The sequence below is a fragment of the Hyperolius riggenbachi genome, chromosome 1 (assembly GCF_040937935.1).
Source record: "Hyperolius riggenbachi isolate aHypRig1 chromosome 1, aHypRig1.pri, whole genome shotgun sequence".
In the NCBI taxonomy this organism is placed as follows: domain Eukaryota; kingdom Metazoa; phylum Chordata; class Amphibia; order Anura; family Hyperoliidae; genus Hyperolius; species Hyperolius riggenbachi.
Genome location: NC_090646.1, coordinates 60,464,870 through 60,484,201, shown reverse-complemented (window position 1 = coordinate 60,484,201; position 19,332 = coordinate 60,464,870). Strand labels below are relative to the sequence as shown.

Genomic DNA, 19,332 nt, shown 5'->3' with positions numbered 1-19,332 from the left:
GAATTTAATAACTTCACCTGTAAAATTCAATCCTGCTAAACCTAAAAAGGACCACTACAGCAAAAAAAAAAGTAAGCAGTTAAAACCTGACAGAACCAACAGGTTTCGGACTAGTCCATTTCCTCATGGGGGATTCAGAGGGTTTTCTTTGTTTAAAGTGGGCCCAAACTAAAAATACAATTTTTCAGAAATAAAATCTATTTTCTAAATTATAATAATAAATAGCAGCCTTTTTTCAGCTGCATGATGACAAATATAAAATATTTTACATTTGTTGGAGAAACCCCTCCCTTCCTTTCATATTGCCGGGAAATAATCCAGCAAACTTGTGGAGTAGATGGTGTCCAGCAATGGAGGAATTGCTAATGGCTGCCACCTGTATAGCCCTAGTTATGCAAAGAGGAGGGTGAAAAGCATGCACTGAAATGATCATAGGCTGAAAGGAGTGTTTATTTATATTTGTATGTGTCAGAGTGGTGCAACTAAATATTTTGCATTAAAAAAAAAATGTTTGGTTTGGGTCCGCTTTAAGGGCGCGATTCCACTTGAGCGGCGCGCGTCTGCGAGACGCGAGACGGCTCTTCTAGGTCTGCGGGGAAAGCAGACGAATCCCATCAGCCGTGCCATGCACGGCTATGGGATCCGCAGCCTCCAGCGCCGATTCAGATGGAAAAGCCGGCCGAATCGCTAACGGTAGCAATTCAGCCGGCGTTACCATTGCACCCTATGGCAGAATTTCCCCGCACTATTCGCCTGCGGGGAAACTCTGCGGATTCGCGGCGGTTTCCGCTCAAGTGGAAACGCGCCCTAAGTCTGTCAAAACAGTGTACAAGTGATTAGGGAGGCTGGCTGGTATTTTACTATTTGGGCAGTTAAACTTGACGTTCAGGAAATACTTTTGAAAACAAAGAAAACCCTGAGAATCCCCTATGAGGAGATGGACTACTCCAAAACCTGTCAGGTTTGTCAGATTTCAACTCCTTACTTTTTTCACTGTAGTGGTCATTTAAGATTTCCAAATGTTGGCGTTTCGGTTAAGGACACCTGAAGTTAGAGGGATGTGGAGGCCGTATTTCCTTTTAAACAATACCAGTTATTGTTTTAGTTAATAAGAGTAGTAGTTGATGTATTTAGTTTAAGTAACTAATACTGCTGAGATAAATGGTAGGGTAGGTGTCATTTTAAGCAAATTTAAATTAAACTTGCTTATGCCATTTTTGGCAAAATTGAAACATTTTGAAGGACTGTTACTCAAAACTATTAACTCCAAAGGAAAGTCTTTGTTAGGATATTAGTCACGAGATGAACAAGTTAGCTGCACTAGCATTTGATGTCTGAGAGCGTAAATCTGACAAGGTGTTGAATCATGTACCCACCTGAGGAGAAGGGGATATGGAGGCTGCCATATTGCCTGGCTGTCCTGCTGACCCTCTGCCTCTAATATGTTTAGCCATAGACCCTAAACCAGATCAGATGTTTCTGACTGAGATCTGACTAGAGTAATGCTTGTTTCAGGTGTGATTCAGACACTTCTGCAGCCAAAGAGATCAGTAGGACTGCCGGGCAACTGGTACTGTTTAACAGGAAATAAATATGGCAGCCTCCATAACCCTATTTATAGGTACAGAAAAAAAATCCCAATAAAAAGCACCACTCTGCTAGTAAATCTGAATATACTTTGAGAAAAGCTACACGTAATAAGCGGTATGGGCTAGTGATGACCGCAATGAAGGTTCAAGATAAAAGTAAGTAACAGTAATAATAAATCCCCCTGACCCTCCTTACCAATATACAAAGCAATAGCTATAAAGTGCAACACTACATGGAAAAATACTTTGCACAGTACATAGATACAATCTGGTAGAAAAATAAAAGTTCACGACTGCCAATAAATATGGCTTTAAAAATCCCCCCTGAAAAAAAAATCCAGTAAGTAACCAGTGAAAAATACAGCATTGGAATCAACAATCTAAAAAGATTAAAAAAGTGCGGTGCAAAGGAATGAGAAAAGTGCTTACATTTTGTGGAGGGAGGGAATGATTGCGGCGGACCACCGAGCCCCAGCGCCCGGACCACCGAGCCCCAGCGCCCGGACCACCGAGCCCCAGCGCCCGGACCACCGAGCCCCAGCGCCCGGACCACCGAGCCCCAGCGCCCGGACCACCGAGCCCCAGCACCCGGACCACCGAGCCCCAGCACCCGGACCACCGAGCCCCAGCACCCGGACCACCGAGCCCCAACGCCTGGTGCACTTAGCAGGTGACTCCCGCTTCCAAAAGAAAAACTAAAGTTTGCTTTCTTAAAACAGGAAGAATTTGCGATAATTCAGGTTGGAGTGAGCTTGAGATGTCCAAAAGAGGCATCCATAACCCTCCCACCACAGGTTCCTATTACCTCTTGTGAAGTAACTACTAAGGGCGGACGACGTAAAATCAAAAATATGACTCCGCACAACCTTAATCAACTGTCAGGGCAGGTTCACATTGGGCGCTTGCACACCGCTTCCCAGCAATCACATTCTGGTCCGCGATCGCGTTTCAGCGGGCAAAATCTCACGATTCAGTGTGCAATAAGTCATATTGGTTTTTTGCTACAAACTATTCATTAACGTGTGCAATAATAATTATGCTGCTAATCACATAACATTGTACAGTAGAATCTCCTTATAGTAAACTCTGATATAGTAAACTCAGTCCTCGGGTCCCAGCAAACGTGTCTGTAAACTATACAATGTATGACCAATTCTGATATAGTAAACGTCTAATATAGTAAACTACTTTTCCTGATACTTTGGAGTTCACTTTAAAGGACAGCTGTAGGGAGAGGTACATGCAGGCTGCCATATTTATTTCCTCTTAAACAATACCAGTTTCCTGGCAGCCCTGCTGATCTATTTGGCTGCAGTAGTGTCTGAAGAACACCAGAAACAAGCATGCAGCTAATCTTGTCAGATCTGACAATGTCAAACACCTGATCTGCTGCATGCTTGTTCAGGGGCTATGGCTAAGAGTATTAGGGCTCATTTCCACTGTTGCGGTGCGGAATCGCCTGGATTCCACCGCTGATAAAATAGCATGCGGATGCGATTCCCCATGCGTTTTTTGCCGCGAATTCGCATAGGTGAGGGTATATGCGATTTTAACCATGTCACTGCCTGTGTGAATTTACATCGTACCTATGCGAATTCGCAGCAAAAACCGCATGGGGAAAACGCATGCGATTTCCCTATTAAATACATTGCATGCGATTCACATGCATTCCACTCTCAGGCGAAATCGTTGGCTCTTTTGTGCGTTTTTTCACCGCTGAAAAAAACGCACATCACCAACGCAACAGTGGAAACAGGCCCATCCACTTGCATACCATGTGCGAATCCGCATGCAGATTCGCGATAGTGGAAACGAGCCCTTAGAGGCAGAGCATCAACAGGACAGCCAGGTAACTGGAATTGCTTAGAAGTAATAAATACAGCAGCCTCTATATCACTTGTTACAGTTGTCCTATAAAGGGAGTCTACTGTATACATTTTCTAAATATTTGGCATACTTTGTATAAGGCCTCTATTTCTTTGTGTCACTTATGTTCTGTACATGCACCTTGTAGGTTGTCTTACATAAGTCATTTTGCTGTGTTACACAATGGCAATGAAGCACTAGAACTGCTTGTGGAGCGATGGCCAGGCTGTCCCATAGACTTCCATTATAAGCAGAATGCCAGCCGAGATGGTGGGGACTTATAAAGATAGTCAATGAGATGAAAATCATGTCGAGTTGATGCAGCATTAATTTGCAAATATTATATGCAAATGTTTGCAGCTTGAACAGCAACCAATCAAATCTTGCTGAGGTAAAATGCCATTGGCAAGCTGCATACATTTGCATGCATCCTTCAACTCAAAATAATTTGCATCTCACTGACCATCCCCAGTGACTTGATACAGGGAACCTGGGGAAAGACTTCACAAAACTGCCAACACAGCAGTGTCACCAAGTTCCATGCATTAAAGTGTATGGAATTCCTCTTGTCCTTCACAAGTAAACATATCATGAGGTGCTGGTTACACCCCAGCCTGCTCTCTGTAATGCCATCTATTAGAGGGTGAGGTCAGCTCTGCCTAATTGCCAGCCTGACAGGTTAATTAAGATTATCCAGCCTGTAACCTCACTGCAGCTAATTCTAGTCAGTTATACGCTGCTGGCTGCAGTGGGAACAGTGAGACTCTTCACAGGCTAATATCTTTTGCTCCCAGCATTGTGCTAATATACATCAATTACAAGATTGGTCTCATTATATGCAAAGGATCTCAACTTGATGAAGTTCTTCTAAGTCAATTTTCTCATTTTTTCTTCTTCTTCTGAAATGCACATGACGGCACCAGGAGTTCGGTAAGTCGCTTCTGCTGCGCACCGCTCTGCATGGGGGGAGGTAAGTGTTATTTTGGGCCGGCTGCTTGACTTCTCAAGCAACCAGGAAGAAGCACACCCATTCGGTATCAGGCAATTCCCTCCTGTGCTGGTTTCTGGGGTTCTCACTGTATATGGTCCAATGCCCCACTGGGAACGCAGTATGAAGTGAAGCGGAGCTGTTCACACAGCCAATCAGATCAAAGCTGTTGTTATTTCTGTCAGAACAGGTTACATAACAACCCTCAGACACTTTACTCATCTCAAAGCAACACAGACCATGCAATCATTATAGTTACTGGTCTATTAATGCAACAGCCGCTGTGTGATTGATGACTATCATGTGACTAGCTAAAAGAAAACAGTATGAGTATGCGTGTGTAATAGTAGCCTGACTCTACTAGCATAAACATACAGACAGCAGACGGCTGCATAAACGCATAATAAACATATACAGTAAGCAGTCTTCTCGCCAGCCCCTACATGACAGGTGCTCCACCCAGCTGATTATCCCGACCACCCATCTGTCACAGTGCAGCCCCATCGCCCCCCCCCCCCCTTGTCAGTCACAGGTGGCCTCAGACAGTCTATAGTTAGTTATAACAAAGCTGAAACATGCTTGGGGGGGGAGCTGGGAGAGCAATGGGGATGATTGGACTGGATTGAAATACCGGGAGGCTGGAAAGTTGAAACAAGTACAGCAAATACTCAGATTAAGGCTCTGAAAGTGAAGTATAGTAAGGGCTGGGAGCAACTAGAAATTACGAAGCGCTATCGCAAATGCTGGGCGCTTTTGATAGTGAATTTTGTGGCTTTTTAAAGGACGTATTAACCAGGGGCTTCCCTCTGCCCACTTTAGGCCGTTGGTTCACCGTCCTCCTGGCCACTCCAATTGTCATCTGGCCGGCATGGTCTCTTCTTCTACTCACTGCGAGTCCTGCTGTACTGGCATGCATGGCCCAGCTGCACACTGCCATCGCACTCCCATTGCTGGAAGCGCTGAGTGTGTGCAGTAATACTGCGCAGGACTCTCCAGGCAACGGGAGTGCGATGGGTCATGCACAGTACAGCATAAGCCAGGGCCAGTCAGTGAGTGATGGGAGTGGCCAGGAAGGACGGTGAGGGAGCCAACGGCCAAAAGAGGGCTGAAAGAAGCCCCAGGTGAGTATAAATGCTTTAAAAAAAAATTGTCTCAGGTACACTTTAAATTGGACTTGAACTCAGAAATTCCTCTCTGCTCTGAAAAATAAGCAACAGCATAATAACCTTTAAAGAGACTCTCAAGCGAGTCTAAATTCACTTTAAAGAGACACTGAAGCGAGAATAAATCTCGCTTCAGGTCTTCTATATAGCAGGGGCACGTGTGCCCCTGCTAAAACGCCGCTATCCCGCGGCTTAACGGGGGTCCCTTCACCCCCAACCCACCCCCCGCAAAAGTTGGTCGTAAAATGGTCGCTGGTAATCTTCTTCCTGGAGGCAGGGCTAACGGCTGCAGCCCTGCCTCCCAGCGCGTCTATCAGACGCGCATCGCAGCCTCTCCCCCGCCCCTCTCAGTGAAGGAAGACAGAGGGGCGGGGGAGAGGCGGAGATACGCGTCTGACAGACGCGCATGGGGCAGGGCTGCGGCGGTTAGCCCTGCCCCAACCAGGAAGCGCTCCCCCGCTGCACGGAGGGGGTTTGGGGGGACAGGGACCCCCGTTAAGCCGCGCTATAGCGGCGTTTTAGCAGGGGCACGCATGCCCCTGCTAGCTATGAGGTCTGAAGCGAGATCTATTCTCGCTTCAGACTCTCTTTAACTTGTATTCATGTTGAGCACTATAATCCCTGCTAAACCACCGCATCCCAGGCCGCAAAATGAGGGGTTTATACCCCCAAATCCCCTCTCCTTTGTCCGGGGAGTGCTTCCTGAATGAGGCAGAACGTATGGCTGTAGCTCTGCCTCTTCTTCCATCAATCCCTGCTGATCACCGCCTCTCCCCGCCCCTTTCAATCTGCCATCACAGAGAGGGGCGAGGAGAGGCAGAGATCCGTGCGGCGATTGACACGCATGGAGGCAGAGTTGCAGCTCAAAGCTCTGCCTCCCCTGGCAGCAAAATCAACCACCAAGAAAGCCATGGATTTTGTAGAGGGGATTTGGGGGGTATAAACTCCTCGTTTTGCCGCAGGGATGCAGCGGTTTAGCAGGACTTATAGTGCTTAACATGAATACAAGTTAAAAAAGTGAATGTAGACTTGATTCAAAGTCTATTTAAAGAAAAACATTTCTTTGTTACAGTTCACAGAACTACTGCAACAAATCTGCAGTGTGTCTACTTCCTGCTTTCATGGAAGTAGAAAGAGGGTTAACATGTTAGCTGTGTCTGCAGAGGACTGCTGAATTTCTGTGCGGACACATCAGTGATCAAATTACACTTGGGATTACAAGTGTAGAAAAGTCCAAAGGGTCATTATATCTGCTTTGTTTTATAGTTTAAAAGACAGAGCAAGATTTTAAAAGTGCATCTGTGACAAAACGATGCAATGTTATAAATAAAGCTATATACAGTAACTGAAATTAAAAATGAGACTTTTCTTTGCTACGAATGTTCTATTGATTATGCCTACTACACTTACAATTCATTATGTCATACTTTTTTCCGTTTTAGGTTTTCTTTTACGAGGCAAATCTATATTTTTGTCGCATACATATGATATCGGCACCGGTAGACTTGGGTGCAGGATACAGCGGTATATGGCTGATCCTGCTGCTGCACAAGTCCGGGCCGTGTTGATTACTATTCCCCCTCCAGGCCGCCATGGATAGTGGGGGGAATGATATAATTCGGCTTCCAGCGACTGCCGGAGGCCAAATTATTGTTTTTTAAGCAAGTTCGGCTCTGTCTTCTGACGGCGCCGATGTTACTCACTGAGCACCGCTATAGAAGGAATTCCCTTTATAGTCTATGGTGGCGCCGGCTGCACCCAAATCTTCCTGCGCTGAAAAGGACTGCTCCGTTTTTGACTACATTCAGCCTGTGGAGCGCACCCTAGTGGCTGCAGGTCTGGCGCTTTGAGTCCGCCAGGAGAAAAGTGCGATATAAATGCTCGGTGTCTTGTCTGAGACAAGTTGAAAGCCCTGTCAGTCATTACAGCTCTGCACATCGAGGAGAATTCTCTCTACTTCCTGTTCCCCAGACACAAACAGGAAGTTATACCAAGGAAACATCCTGAAGGGAGGGAAAATCCCAAATATGAGGACTGTCTGCGCAACAGGTGATCCCGACTCCGTCACTCCCTTTCTAGCTGTTGTGGGAAGATATGGAATTCCCCTCATTTTCTGTCACACACACACACACAGCTCCAGCTACTACAGCTCAGGGAAATGAGGAGAAATCTGTCCAGCTGAGTCAAAACAATGAAACCTGACAACCCCCTCCCTGGGAAAAAACAGCACTGACTTGTTTCCAGGAAACCTTATGCTAGGTACAGACGATACAATTTTCAGTCAGATCGATTATTTCCAACAGGTCCGATCTGATTTCTGATCGATTTTCCATAGAAGTGAACGGAAAATCAACAGGAAAATCAGAAATCAGATCAGACCTGTTGCAAATAAATCGATCTGACAGTAAATCTGTCAGAAAATTGTATCATGTGTATCATTACACAGAAGACCATAGAGGCAGCCGTTGCTGTATTTCCTTTCAGAAAGTCAGCTTGCCTGGCTGTTCTTATCCTCTGTCTCTCATATACTAATTTCCTACCCACTGACTGTGACCATGTACACGCAATTAGGTGTCCTCACTCCATTGGCTGCATGCTTGTTCTCAGCGCATGACTCAGACACTACAGAGACCAAAGAGATCAGCATGACTGCCGAGCACCTAATATTTAAACTACTCATTTCTCCTTCACAGGTCTTGTGTAATAACGCAGGTATTACTCGCTAAAATGGGTTATTGTGCGCCGCAGACGAAATCACGACCGCTTTACTCCAAGCTGTTTCCAACTGGCCGATAAGTGGCACTGACCCACCCACACTGTAACAAGAGGGGACAACTCCAGGTACCCAGAAATTGCTCTGACTCCTCAACTCCGACTCCACAGCCCTAATCAGTGAGCACCACTACTAGTCGTTATAAAGCCTTTGCATCATGCCTTCCCTTTTCTCAGCCTTTAAAAGCACCTGCAATGCAAGATTCTGTGAGTTAATGCTCCTGATCTGCCCCTAAAGCAGTCACACTAGCATGTAGGTGGTGTAAACACTAGTTTATAATGCTAAATATTAAAATAACTTTTGCGTATTAAAGGGAACCTTAACTGAACGGGGGGTAAAGAGTTTTACTTACCTGGGGCTATTACCAGCCCCCTGCAGCAGTCCTGTGCCCTCGGCGCCGCTCTGGAATCCTCTGGTCCCCTGCTGTCACTTAGTTTCGTTTTTGACGACTCACCAGTCGCCGGCCGCCATGCGTATTATTGGACGCATTCACCAATGCAATTAGCGCTATTGCGGACCGCAACGCCTACAAAAATACGCGTTGCCGCATTCCACACGCGTAGATATGTGGCAACGCGTATTTTTGTACGCGTTGCGGTCCGCAATAGCGCTAATTGCATTGGTGAATGCGTCCAATTATACGCATGGCGGCCGGCGACTGGTGAGTCGTCAAAAACGAAACTAAGTGACAGCAGGGGACCAGAGAATTCCAGAGCAGCGCCGAGGGCACAGGATTGCTGCAGGGGGCTGGTAATAGCCCCAGGTAAGTAAAACTCTTTATCCCCCGTTCAGTTAAGGTTCCCTTTAAAAGGCAAGGAAGATCTAGGACTGCTGAGTGATATACTGATTCTTCAGTGCAGTGCAAACAATACAAATCATATTCATGGTGAAAGTATAGAATACTCATCGACACACTGTGAATGACTGGTGCTGGAAGTGTGGCAGTGGGAACCAGGGGTGCATGGCTTGGCAACGGTTACACAAAACAAAGTAACGTCTTCTGAGGCCAAATGTGCGCCCACTGCCACACTTCCATTCCCAATCATAGCGGAACAATTAAAAAAAAATGAAACCTCTTTCTTTTTTCAGACTACAACGGCCTGGAAGTACTTCCAGGTCACGGCATGCTTACGAACTTTGCTCACGAGAGCTGAGCTCCTCATGCACCTTTTTTAGGAAAGCAAGCTTACAGCAGTCAGGGAAGGGGCATCTCAGACATTGGAATGGGTGTGCTGCCGGACTGCTATTCCGGCACAGGACGCCCCTTCCGGTTTCATTTATCTGTCAAGCTGCTTGTTGGAAATTTCAGGGTGACAATGCTGACACCCCAGAGGAAAGAGAGGCGCAAAGGAGACACAGAGGTGGATGAATATTATGGGTACATGCCTCATTGCCTTGTTTGTACACTTTATTCAGAAGTCATGTCAGTGTGATGCACAATCTGCTTCATTCTAGTGTTGTCCGGATCATGAACGATTCGGATCTTTGATCCGAATCTATTTTGTGAGTCGAATCATCCAAATCATCAAAATGAGTGATTTGGATCGAAAAAGGGGCGGGACACGGAGCGACACGCCCCCTCTCAGCGGGCAGCGGGGTCCTGGAAGCAAAGCTAAGATGGATCGCCCTGTTGGATGGGAGCCAGCCTTGCAGGGACAGGTAGATGAGAGAGAGGGGACATCGGTGCCACTGCCAGATATGTGTAGAGCACACATACTGGCTATAATCTGCTGCTCATTATAGGCTGTCTGTTCCGCAGTTGTGCACAGTGAACACATTGGAAGCTTTTGGCTCAGCACAGCACAGCTCAGTAACTTTGCAGGCACTGTGATTGCTGGGCAGTATGATCCTCCTGCACTATAAACAGCTGCACTTCACTTCTGGGAATACTTTGGCGAATGCTTCCTTTCACTGTGCGACGTTTACATTCAAGGTACACAGATGAGCATATAGGTGAAATACATGTAAAGCATATGATTGCAGCATGTGGGTATTGTGTGCAAGCAAACATTTCTGCTCTCTGCTCGTCCCTCCTTCCTTCTCTGTCCACTCCCTGCCCTCTGTCCATCTTCTCCCCTTCTCTGTGTGTCCATCCCCCTCCCCTTCTCCTGTCCTGCTAGTCATTTCTCCCTTGAATGCTTCGGTAGTAAAAATGATCCGAGATTCGGATCAAAGATCCGGATCTCTTCAATGATCCGATTCGAATCATCCGGATCATTGAAAAGATCCGAACTTCCCATCTCTACTTCATTCAGGCACTACACCTTTTGAACCTTCAGACCTTTTGAACTTCCTAGCACACATCAGTAGAAGAAGGTCATTTGTAAATCAAAACGGCATGAAAGTACTTCCGGGTCACGGCACAGTTACGAGCGTCTCTCACGAGAGCTAAGCGCCGGGTACGCTCAGCTGGTCCTATCGTGCACCTTTTTTAGGAAGCGAGCTTACAGGAAGCAGGCAAGGGGCGCATCAGATACTGGAATGGGTGTGCTGCCAGATTGTCATTCTGGCACAAGATACCCCTTCCAGTTTCAATTATCTGACTAGCAAGTTTGTTTAAAAATTTCGGGAGGACAATGCTGCCAGCCAGGAGAAAGAAAGTGGCGCCAAGGAGACACAGAGGTGGATGATTATTATAGTTACATGCCTCAGTGCCTTGTTTGTACATTTTATTCCACTAAACAGAAGCCATGTCAGTGTGATTTACAATCTGCTTCACTCAGCCCCCACACAGAGAAATGATGACCTTTTGAACTTCACAGCACTATTCAGCTATCAGGAGCGTTTGCACAGCCAGATACAGGTGAACTTCCAATGGAATTCATTTTTCTGACTGCACAGATAAAGCACTGGATTGTAAACACAGGCAAGTGCTAAGTAGGATTAATACTATACATATGTACATGTCTATCTCATTATAACAGGTCATTTCAGGTACTCATTAAACCTGTATTATATTACTTGTAATTTATGTATATATGATAAACAGTATTTTTATGAATATATTAACCCCATTAAACATTTAATATTTTCAAAAAGGGACCATATTGCCCAATAAAGATTGTACAATCCTGTTTTGAACATAAGAATGTCTGAAGCGAGAGGGATATGGAAGTTGTCATTTATTTCATTTAAAGCCGATCTGAACTCACAACTTCCTCTCTGCTCTAAAAGATAAGCAACAGCATAATAACCTTTACAGAAAAACATTTGTTACAGCTGATACAAATCCTGCAATAAATCTGCAGTGTGTCTACTTCCTGCTTTCATGGAAGCAGACAGAGTTACTGTAACATCCCGTGATACAAACAATCTGCTCTGCCAGCTGACAGCTATGAGATCAAATGACAGTTGTGATTAGTAACAGATGAGGGAGAATTAGACAGGCTAAACTCTAAATACCGGTACATAAATGGTGCTTTTCTCTAGGATTTCCTTCTGCCTTGTGCACAAGTTCAGGTACACATTAAAGGGGAACTGAAGAGAGAGGTATATGAAGGCTGCCATGTTTATTTCCTTTTAAGCAATACCAGTTGCCTGGCAGCCCTGCTGATCCTCTGCCTCTAATACTATTAGCCATAGCCCCTGAACAAGCATGCAGCAGATCAGGTGTTTCAGACTTTAAAGTCAGATCTGACAAGACTAGCTTCATGCTTGTTTCTGGTGTTATTCAGATACTACTGCAGAGAAATAGACCAGCAGGGCTGCCAGGCAACTGGTATTGATTAAAAGGAAATAAATATGGCAGCCTCTGTATACCTCTTACTTCAGTTCCCCTTTAAAACAATCCAAATTGCTTGGCTGTCCTTTTGATCCTCTGTATCTAAAGGTGAGTACACGCGCACTACGGAAGCCAACGACGGGTCCATCAGACCCTCCCACTGGGCGGACTTTCAGCCGATAGTGGTGCGTGTGTACGCACTGTCCGCGGACTGATAAGGCTGTACCTGAACGATCCGCTCAGCGGGGGGGGGGGGGGCAGGTGTACGCACCTTAAAGGGAAGGTTCAGGGAAACGTCCCGCCTGCGCAGTAAAGCCCGGAGGACGTCCGATGCGCGTGGGTCGCAGAAGAGCCCGTCCTTGGAGCGCAGAAGAGCCCGACCTGGCAGCCGGCCTGGCCAGGTCGGGTCGGCCACCGAAGACGACCGGAAGCCTCTGGAGCGGCGACGAGGGCACCTCCTGCCTGCCACGGGCTGGAGGAAGCCCCAGGTAAGTGGATATGGATTTTTATTTTTTTAAACGTTTCCCTGAACCTTCCCTTTAATACTTGTAGCAATTGCCCCTGAACAAGCATGCACATCAGATGTTTGACTGGATTAGCTGCAAGCGCATTTCAGGTGTGCGATTCAAACTCTACTGATAATCAGCAGGACGGCCAGGTAACAGGTATTGTTTAAAAGGAAATGGATATGGCAGCCTCCATTTACCTCTCACTTTGGATATCCTTTAAAGAGACACTGAAGTGAAAAAATATATGATATAATTAATTGGTTGTGTACTATGAATAATTACTAGAAGATTAGCAGCAAAGAAAAAATTCTCATATTTTTATTTTCAGGTATATAGTGTTTTTTTCTAACATTGCATCATTCTCTAATATGTGCAGATTACACAACACTCAGCATTCAAAATGATTCTTTCAGAGCAGTCTGTGAACTAATGACCTCTCCTCTGGCAGAGGAAAAGTAAAAAATTAACTAACAGTTGAGATAATAAAAGCAAGAAAACAGCCCTCTCCATGACTTTGAAAGTCGTAGAGCTTAATGGCTTTTTGTACAGAGATAAAAACTGGAGTTTCTTAAATCTTCCTGTACTGGAAACAATTAGACTGATGTATCTGAGCTTAATGTTTTATTTCTTAGCTGTACTACACATACAAATCATAATATCTTTTTTTTCCGCTTCAGTGTCTTTTTAAGGCCAATTCACACTGGGGCCATTTTGGGGCGTTTGCTGACGATCGCTAGCGCTTTTAAAGGCACTAGTGTAATTAAAAGTATGTCAGTGATCTCACTGCCGTGATCGCCGTCGATTAGCGGTTAACGCAAGCATGCAGCACTTTTTCACGATTTTAGAGCGATTGATTGCAATTGAAATGGTAAAAAAAAGCAAATAGCGATCGCTAAAAAAAAAAAAAAAAAAAAAAAAATCGCAAAAAATGTGCAATAAAAACTATTTTGTTAGCACATGCTGTATGGAAGGTAGTACCCAACACCCCACTTCTGAATATCATACAGTGTATACACAAACTACACAAAAACCCACTATATACGGAGACTCCAAATACTGAGTCAGTCAAAGAACAGTGTCTGACAATATACAGGGAGTCATTTGAAAGGCAGTTTTTAAACAGACAGGGCAATCAGTATACAGGCAGTCAGTAAATAGTTTTAGTCAGTATACAAGCAGTCAGTTAGTGAATAGTGTCAGTCCGTAAGCAGTCAGTCAGTTAAAAGTTTTAGTCAGTATCCAGGCAGTCAGTCAGTGAATCATTTTAGTCAGTATACAGGTAGAGTCAGGATGTGAACAGTGTATGTCAGTATGCAGACAGTATACAGGCAGTCAGTTAAAAGGCAGTAGTTCAACAGGCTATCAGTATACAGGCAGTGAGTGGATAGGCAGTGCAGTGAGACGACAGTTAGTGGACAGTTTCAGGCAGTGGAGTTTCAGTCAGTGGACAGGCAGTTAATCAGTGTACAGACAGGGCAGGCAATATACAGGCAGTCAGTGGACTGCGTCAGTATACAGACAGTCAAGGCTGTCAGTGGACAGGCAGTATGTGAACAGCAGGTAAGTGTAAACACAGGGCAGGCAGTCAGTGGACAGGCAGTTAGTCAATACAGAGGCAGTTAGTTAACAGAGTGTCAGTATACAGGCAGTCAGTTCAGTCAGTAGACAGGCAAAGTAGTCAGTAGACAGGCAAAGTAGTCAGTGGACAGTTTCAGTCAGTGGACAGGTTGTCAGTCAGTAGACAATGTCAGTTAGTATATAGGCAGTCAGTGTACAGTGTCAGTTAGTATACAGTTAGTCAGTATGCAGACAGTATACAGTCAGTCAGTGAGTGAGTGATGCAGTCAGTGCACAGGCAGTCAGTCAGTGAGTGATGCAGTCAGTACACAGGCAGTCAGTCAGTGAGTGATGCAGTCAGTACACAGGCAGTCAGTCAGTGAGTGATGCAGTCAGTACACAGGCAGTCAGTCAGTGAGTGATGCAGTCAGTACACAGGCAGTCAGTCAGTGAGTGATGCAGTCAGTACACAGGCAGTCAGTCAGTGAGTGATGCAGTCAGTACACAGGCAGTCAGTCAGTGAGTGATGCAGTCAGTACACAGGCAGACAGTCAGTGAGTGATGCAGTCAGTACACAGTCAGTCAGTGAGTGATGCAGTCAGTACACAGGCAGTCAGTCAGTGAGTGATGCAGTCAGTACACAGGCAGTCATTCAGTCAGTGAGTGATGCAGTCAGTACACAGGCAGTCATTCAGTCAGTGAAGCAGTCAGTACACAGGCAGTCAGTCACTCAGTGAAGCAGTCAGTACACAGTGAGTGAGTGAGTGAGTGAGTGAGTGAGTGAGTGAGTGAGTGAGTGAGTGAGTGAGTGAGTGAGTGAGTGAGTGAGTGAGTGAGTGCGTGATGCAGTCAGTACACAGTCAGTCAGTCAGTCAGTGAAGCAGTCAGTACACAGGCAGTCAGTCAGTGAAACAGTCAATACACAGGCAGTCAGTGAGTGAGTGATGCCGTCAGTACACAGGCAGTCAGTGAGTGAGTGATGCAGTCAGTACACAGGCAGTCAGTCAGTGAGTGATGCCTTCAGTACACAGGCAGGCAGGCAGTCAGTCAGTGAGTGATGCCGTCAGTACACAGGCAGGCAGTCAGTGAGTAATGCCGTCAGTACACAGGCAGGCAGTGAGTGAGTGATGCAGTCAGTACACAGGCAGTCAGTGAGTGAGTGATGCAGTCAGTACACAGGCAGGCAGTCAGTGAGTGATGCATTCAGTCAGTGAGTGATGCAGTCAGTCAGTGAGTGATGCAGTCAGTACACAGGCAGTCAGTGAGTGAGTGATGCCGTCAGTACACAGGCAGGCAGTCAGTGAGTGATGCAGTCAGTACACAGGCAGTCAGTCAGTGAGTGATGCCTTCAGTACACAGGCAGGCAGTCAGTCAGTGAGTGATGCCGTCAGTACACAGGCAGGCAGTCAGTGAGTAATGCCGTCAGTACACAGGCAGGCAGTCAGTGAGTGATGCAGTCAGTACACAGGCAGGCAGTCAGTGAGTGATGCAGTCAGTACACAGGCAGGCAGTCAGTGAGTGATGCAGTCAGTACACAGGCAGGCAGTCAGTGAGTGATGCAGTCAGTACACAGGCAGGCAGTCAGTGAGTGATGCAGTCAGTACACAGACAGTCAGTCAGTGAGTGATGCAGTCAGTACACAGGCAGTCAGTCAGTGAGTGATGCAGTCAGTACACAGGCAGTCAGTCAGTGAGTGATGCAATCAGTACACAGGCAGTCAGTCAGTGAGTGATTCAGTGAGTGATGCAGTCAGTACACAGGCAGACAGTCAGTCAGTGAGTGATGCAGTCAGTACAGACAGTCAGTCAGTGAGTGATGCAGTCAGTACAGACAGTCAGTCAGTGAGTGATGCAGTCAGTACAGACAGTCAGTCAGTCAGTGAGTGATGCAGTCAGTACAGACAGTCAGTCAGTCAGTGAGTGATGCAGTCAGTACAGACAGTCAGTCAGTCAGTGAGTGATGCAGTCAGTACACAGGCAGTCAGTCAGTGAGTGATGCAGTCAGTCAGTGAGTGATGCAGTCAGTCAGTGAGTGATGCAGTCAGTCAGTGAGTGATGCAGTCAGTCAGTGAGTGATGCAGTCAGTCAGTGAGTGATGCAGTCAGTCAGTGAGTGATGCAGTCAGTCAGTGAGTGATGCAGTCAGTCAGTGAGTGATGCAGTCAGTCAGTGAGTGATGCAGTCAGTACACAGGCTGTCAGTCAGTGAGTGATGCAGTCAGTACACAGGCTGTCAGTCAGTGAGTGATGCAGTCAGTACACAGGCTGTCAGTCAGTGAGTGATGCAGTCAGTACACAGGCTGTCAGTCAGTGAGTGATGCAGTCAGTGAGTGATGCAGTCAGTACACAGGCTGTCAGTCAGTGAGTGATGCAGTCAGTACACAGGCTGTGAGTCAGTGAGTGATGCAGTCAGTACACAGGCTGTCAGTCAGTGAGTGATGCAGTCAGTACACAGGCTGTCAGTCAGTGAGTGATGCAGTCAGTACACAGGCTGTCTCATAGTGAGTGATGCAGTCAGTACACAGGCTGTCTCATAGTGAGTGATGCAGTCAGTACACAGGCTGTCAGTCAGTGAGTGATGCAGTCAGTACACAGGCTGTCAGTCAGTGAGTGATGCAGTCAGTACACAGGCTGTCAGTCAGTGAGTGATGCAGTCAGTACACAGGCTGTCAGTCAGTGAGTGATGCAGTCAGTACACAGGCTGTCTCATAGTGAGTGATGCAGTCAGTACACAGGCTGTCTCATAGTGAGTGATGCAGTCAGTACACAGGCTGTCAGTCAGTGAGTGATGCAGTCAGTACACAGGCTGTCAGTCAGTGAGTGATGCAGTCAGTACACAGGCTGTCAGTCAGTGAGTGATGCAGTCAGTACACAGGCTGTCAGTCAGTGAGTGATGCAGTCAGTACACAGGCAGTCAGTCAGTGAGTGATGCAGTCAGTACACAGGCAGTCAGTCAGGGAGTGAGTGATGCAGCCAGTACACAGTCAGTGAGTGATGCAGCCAGTACACAGTCAGTGAGTGATGCAGCCAGTACACAGTCAGTGAGTGATGCAGCCAGTACACAGTCAGTGAGTGATGCAGTCAGTACGTCAGTGAGTGATGCAGTTAGTACACAGACAGTCAGTGAGTGAGTGAGTGATGCAGCCAGTACACAGTGAGTGAGTGATGCAGCCAGTACACAGTGAGTGAGTGATGCAGCCAGTACACAGTGAGTGAGTGATGCAGCCAGTACACAGTGAGTGAGTGATGCAGCCAGTACACAGTGAGTGAGTGATGCAGCCAGTACACAGTGAGTGAGTGATGCAGCCAGTACACAGTGAGTGAGTGATGCAGCCAGTACACAGTGAGTGAGTGATGCAGCCAGTACACAGTGAGTGAGTGATGCAGCCAGTACACAGTGAGTGAGTGATGCAGCCAGTACACAGTGAGTGAGTGATGCAGCCAGTACACAGTGAGTGAGTGATGCAGCCAGTACACAGTCAGTGAGTGATGCAGCCAGTACACAGTCAGTGAGTGATGCAGCCAGTACACAGTCAGTGAGTGATGCAGCCAGTACACAGTCAGTGAGTGATGCAGCCAGTACACAGTCAGTGAGTGATGCAGCCAGTACACAGTCAGTGAGTGATGCAGCCAGTACACAGTCAGTGAGTGATGCAGCCAGTACACAGTCAGTGAGTGATGCAGCCAGTACACAGTCAGTGAGTGATGCAGTCAGTACACAGTCAGTGAGTGATGCAGTCAGTACACAGTCAGTGAGTGATGCAGTCAGTACACAGTCAGTGAGTGATGCAGTCAGTACACAGTCAGTGAGTGATGCAGTCAGTACACAGTCAGTGAGTGATGCAGTCAGTACACAGTCAGTGAGTGATGCAGTCAGTACACAGTCAGTGAGTGATGCAGTCAGTACACAGTCAGTGAGTGATGCAGTCAGTACACAGTCAGTGAGTGATGCAGTCAGTACACAGTCAGTGAGTGATGCAGTCAGTACACAGTCAGTGAGTGATGCAGTCAGTACACAGTCAGTGAGTGATGCAGTCAGTACACAGTCAGTGAGTGATGCAGTCAGTACACAGTCAGTGAGTGATGCAGTCAGTACACAGACAGTCAGTGAGTGATGCAGTCAGTACACAGACAGTCAGTGAGTGATGCAGTCAGTACACAGACAGTCAGTGAGTGATGCAGTCAGTACACAGACAGTCAGTGAGTGATGCAGTCAGTACACAGACAGTCAGTGAGTGATGCAGTCAGTACACAGACAGTCAGTGAGTGATGCAGTCAGTACACAGACAGTCAGTGAGTGATGCAGTCAGTACACAGACAGTCAGTGAGTGATGCAGTCAGTACACAGACAGTAAATGAGTGATGTAGTCAGTACACAGTCAGTGAGTGATGCAGTCAGTACACAGGCAGTCAGTCAGTCAGTACACAGGCAGTCAGTCAGTACACAGGCAGTCAGTCAGTCAGTACACAGGCAGTCAGTCAGTACACAGGCAGTCAGTCAGTACACAGGCAGTCAGTCAGTACACAGGCAGGCAGTCAGTACACAGGCAGGCAGTCAGTACACAGGCAGGCAGTCAGTCAGTACACAGGCAGGCAGTCAGTCAGTACACAGGCAGTCAGTACACAGGCAGTCAGTCAGTAAGTACACAGGCAGTCAGTCAGCACACAGGCAGCGAGTGATGCAGTCAGGCAGGGTCGGGCGGCTCGGCAGCACTCACATGAAGCGGCCCCCGCAGTGCTGGCACTGCTCTCCGGTCCAGCCCGGGTCACACACACACTTGTCGCTGTTGGGCGGGCACACTCCGTGCACACACGGCTTGTCGCACTCCTTCCCCTCCGCCAGCAGCACCGCGAGCAGCAGCAGCGCACAGAGGCGGAGCAGCAGCGGCATGTCTCCCCGGATCCCTCTCTCCTCCGTCACCGCACTCCGCTGGCCAGGCCTGACCCGGGGGCGGGGCTCACTGCGTCACGTGGCCGGGAGAGACTACTGCAGGAGGAGGCGGGGGGGAGACGTGCCACCGTGACATCACAGCGTGGACTGCGTCGCACCATGCACACGTCTCCATGGAAACGGCGTCACCTGCGGCCTGCTGCAGCTCTGCGGAGCTCATAATGCTGACCAGGCGCTGACAAGCCGATCTCGCATTTACCACTAGTGCAGGCGATCAT

At 47.2% G+C, this 19,332-nt stretch overlaps 1 protein-coding gene across 1 annotated transcript in view; it reads right to left on the bottom strand.

Moving 5' to 3' along the window:
• The window catches only part of ATRN (attractin), a 263,895-nt gene extending 244,770 nt beyond the window's left edge, over positions 1–19,125 (bottom strand). Inside the window, exon 1 of the mRNA XM_068274687.1 lies at positions 18,882–19,125. Coding sequence (XP_068130788.1) covers positions 18,882–19,054 — 173 coding nt within the window. The 5' untranslated portion in view covers positions 19,055–19,125. The remainder of the gene's footprint in view (positions 1–18,881) is intronic.
• Positions 19,126–19,332: the final 207 nt, after the last annotated feature.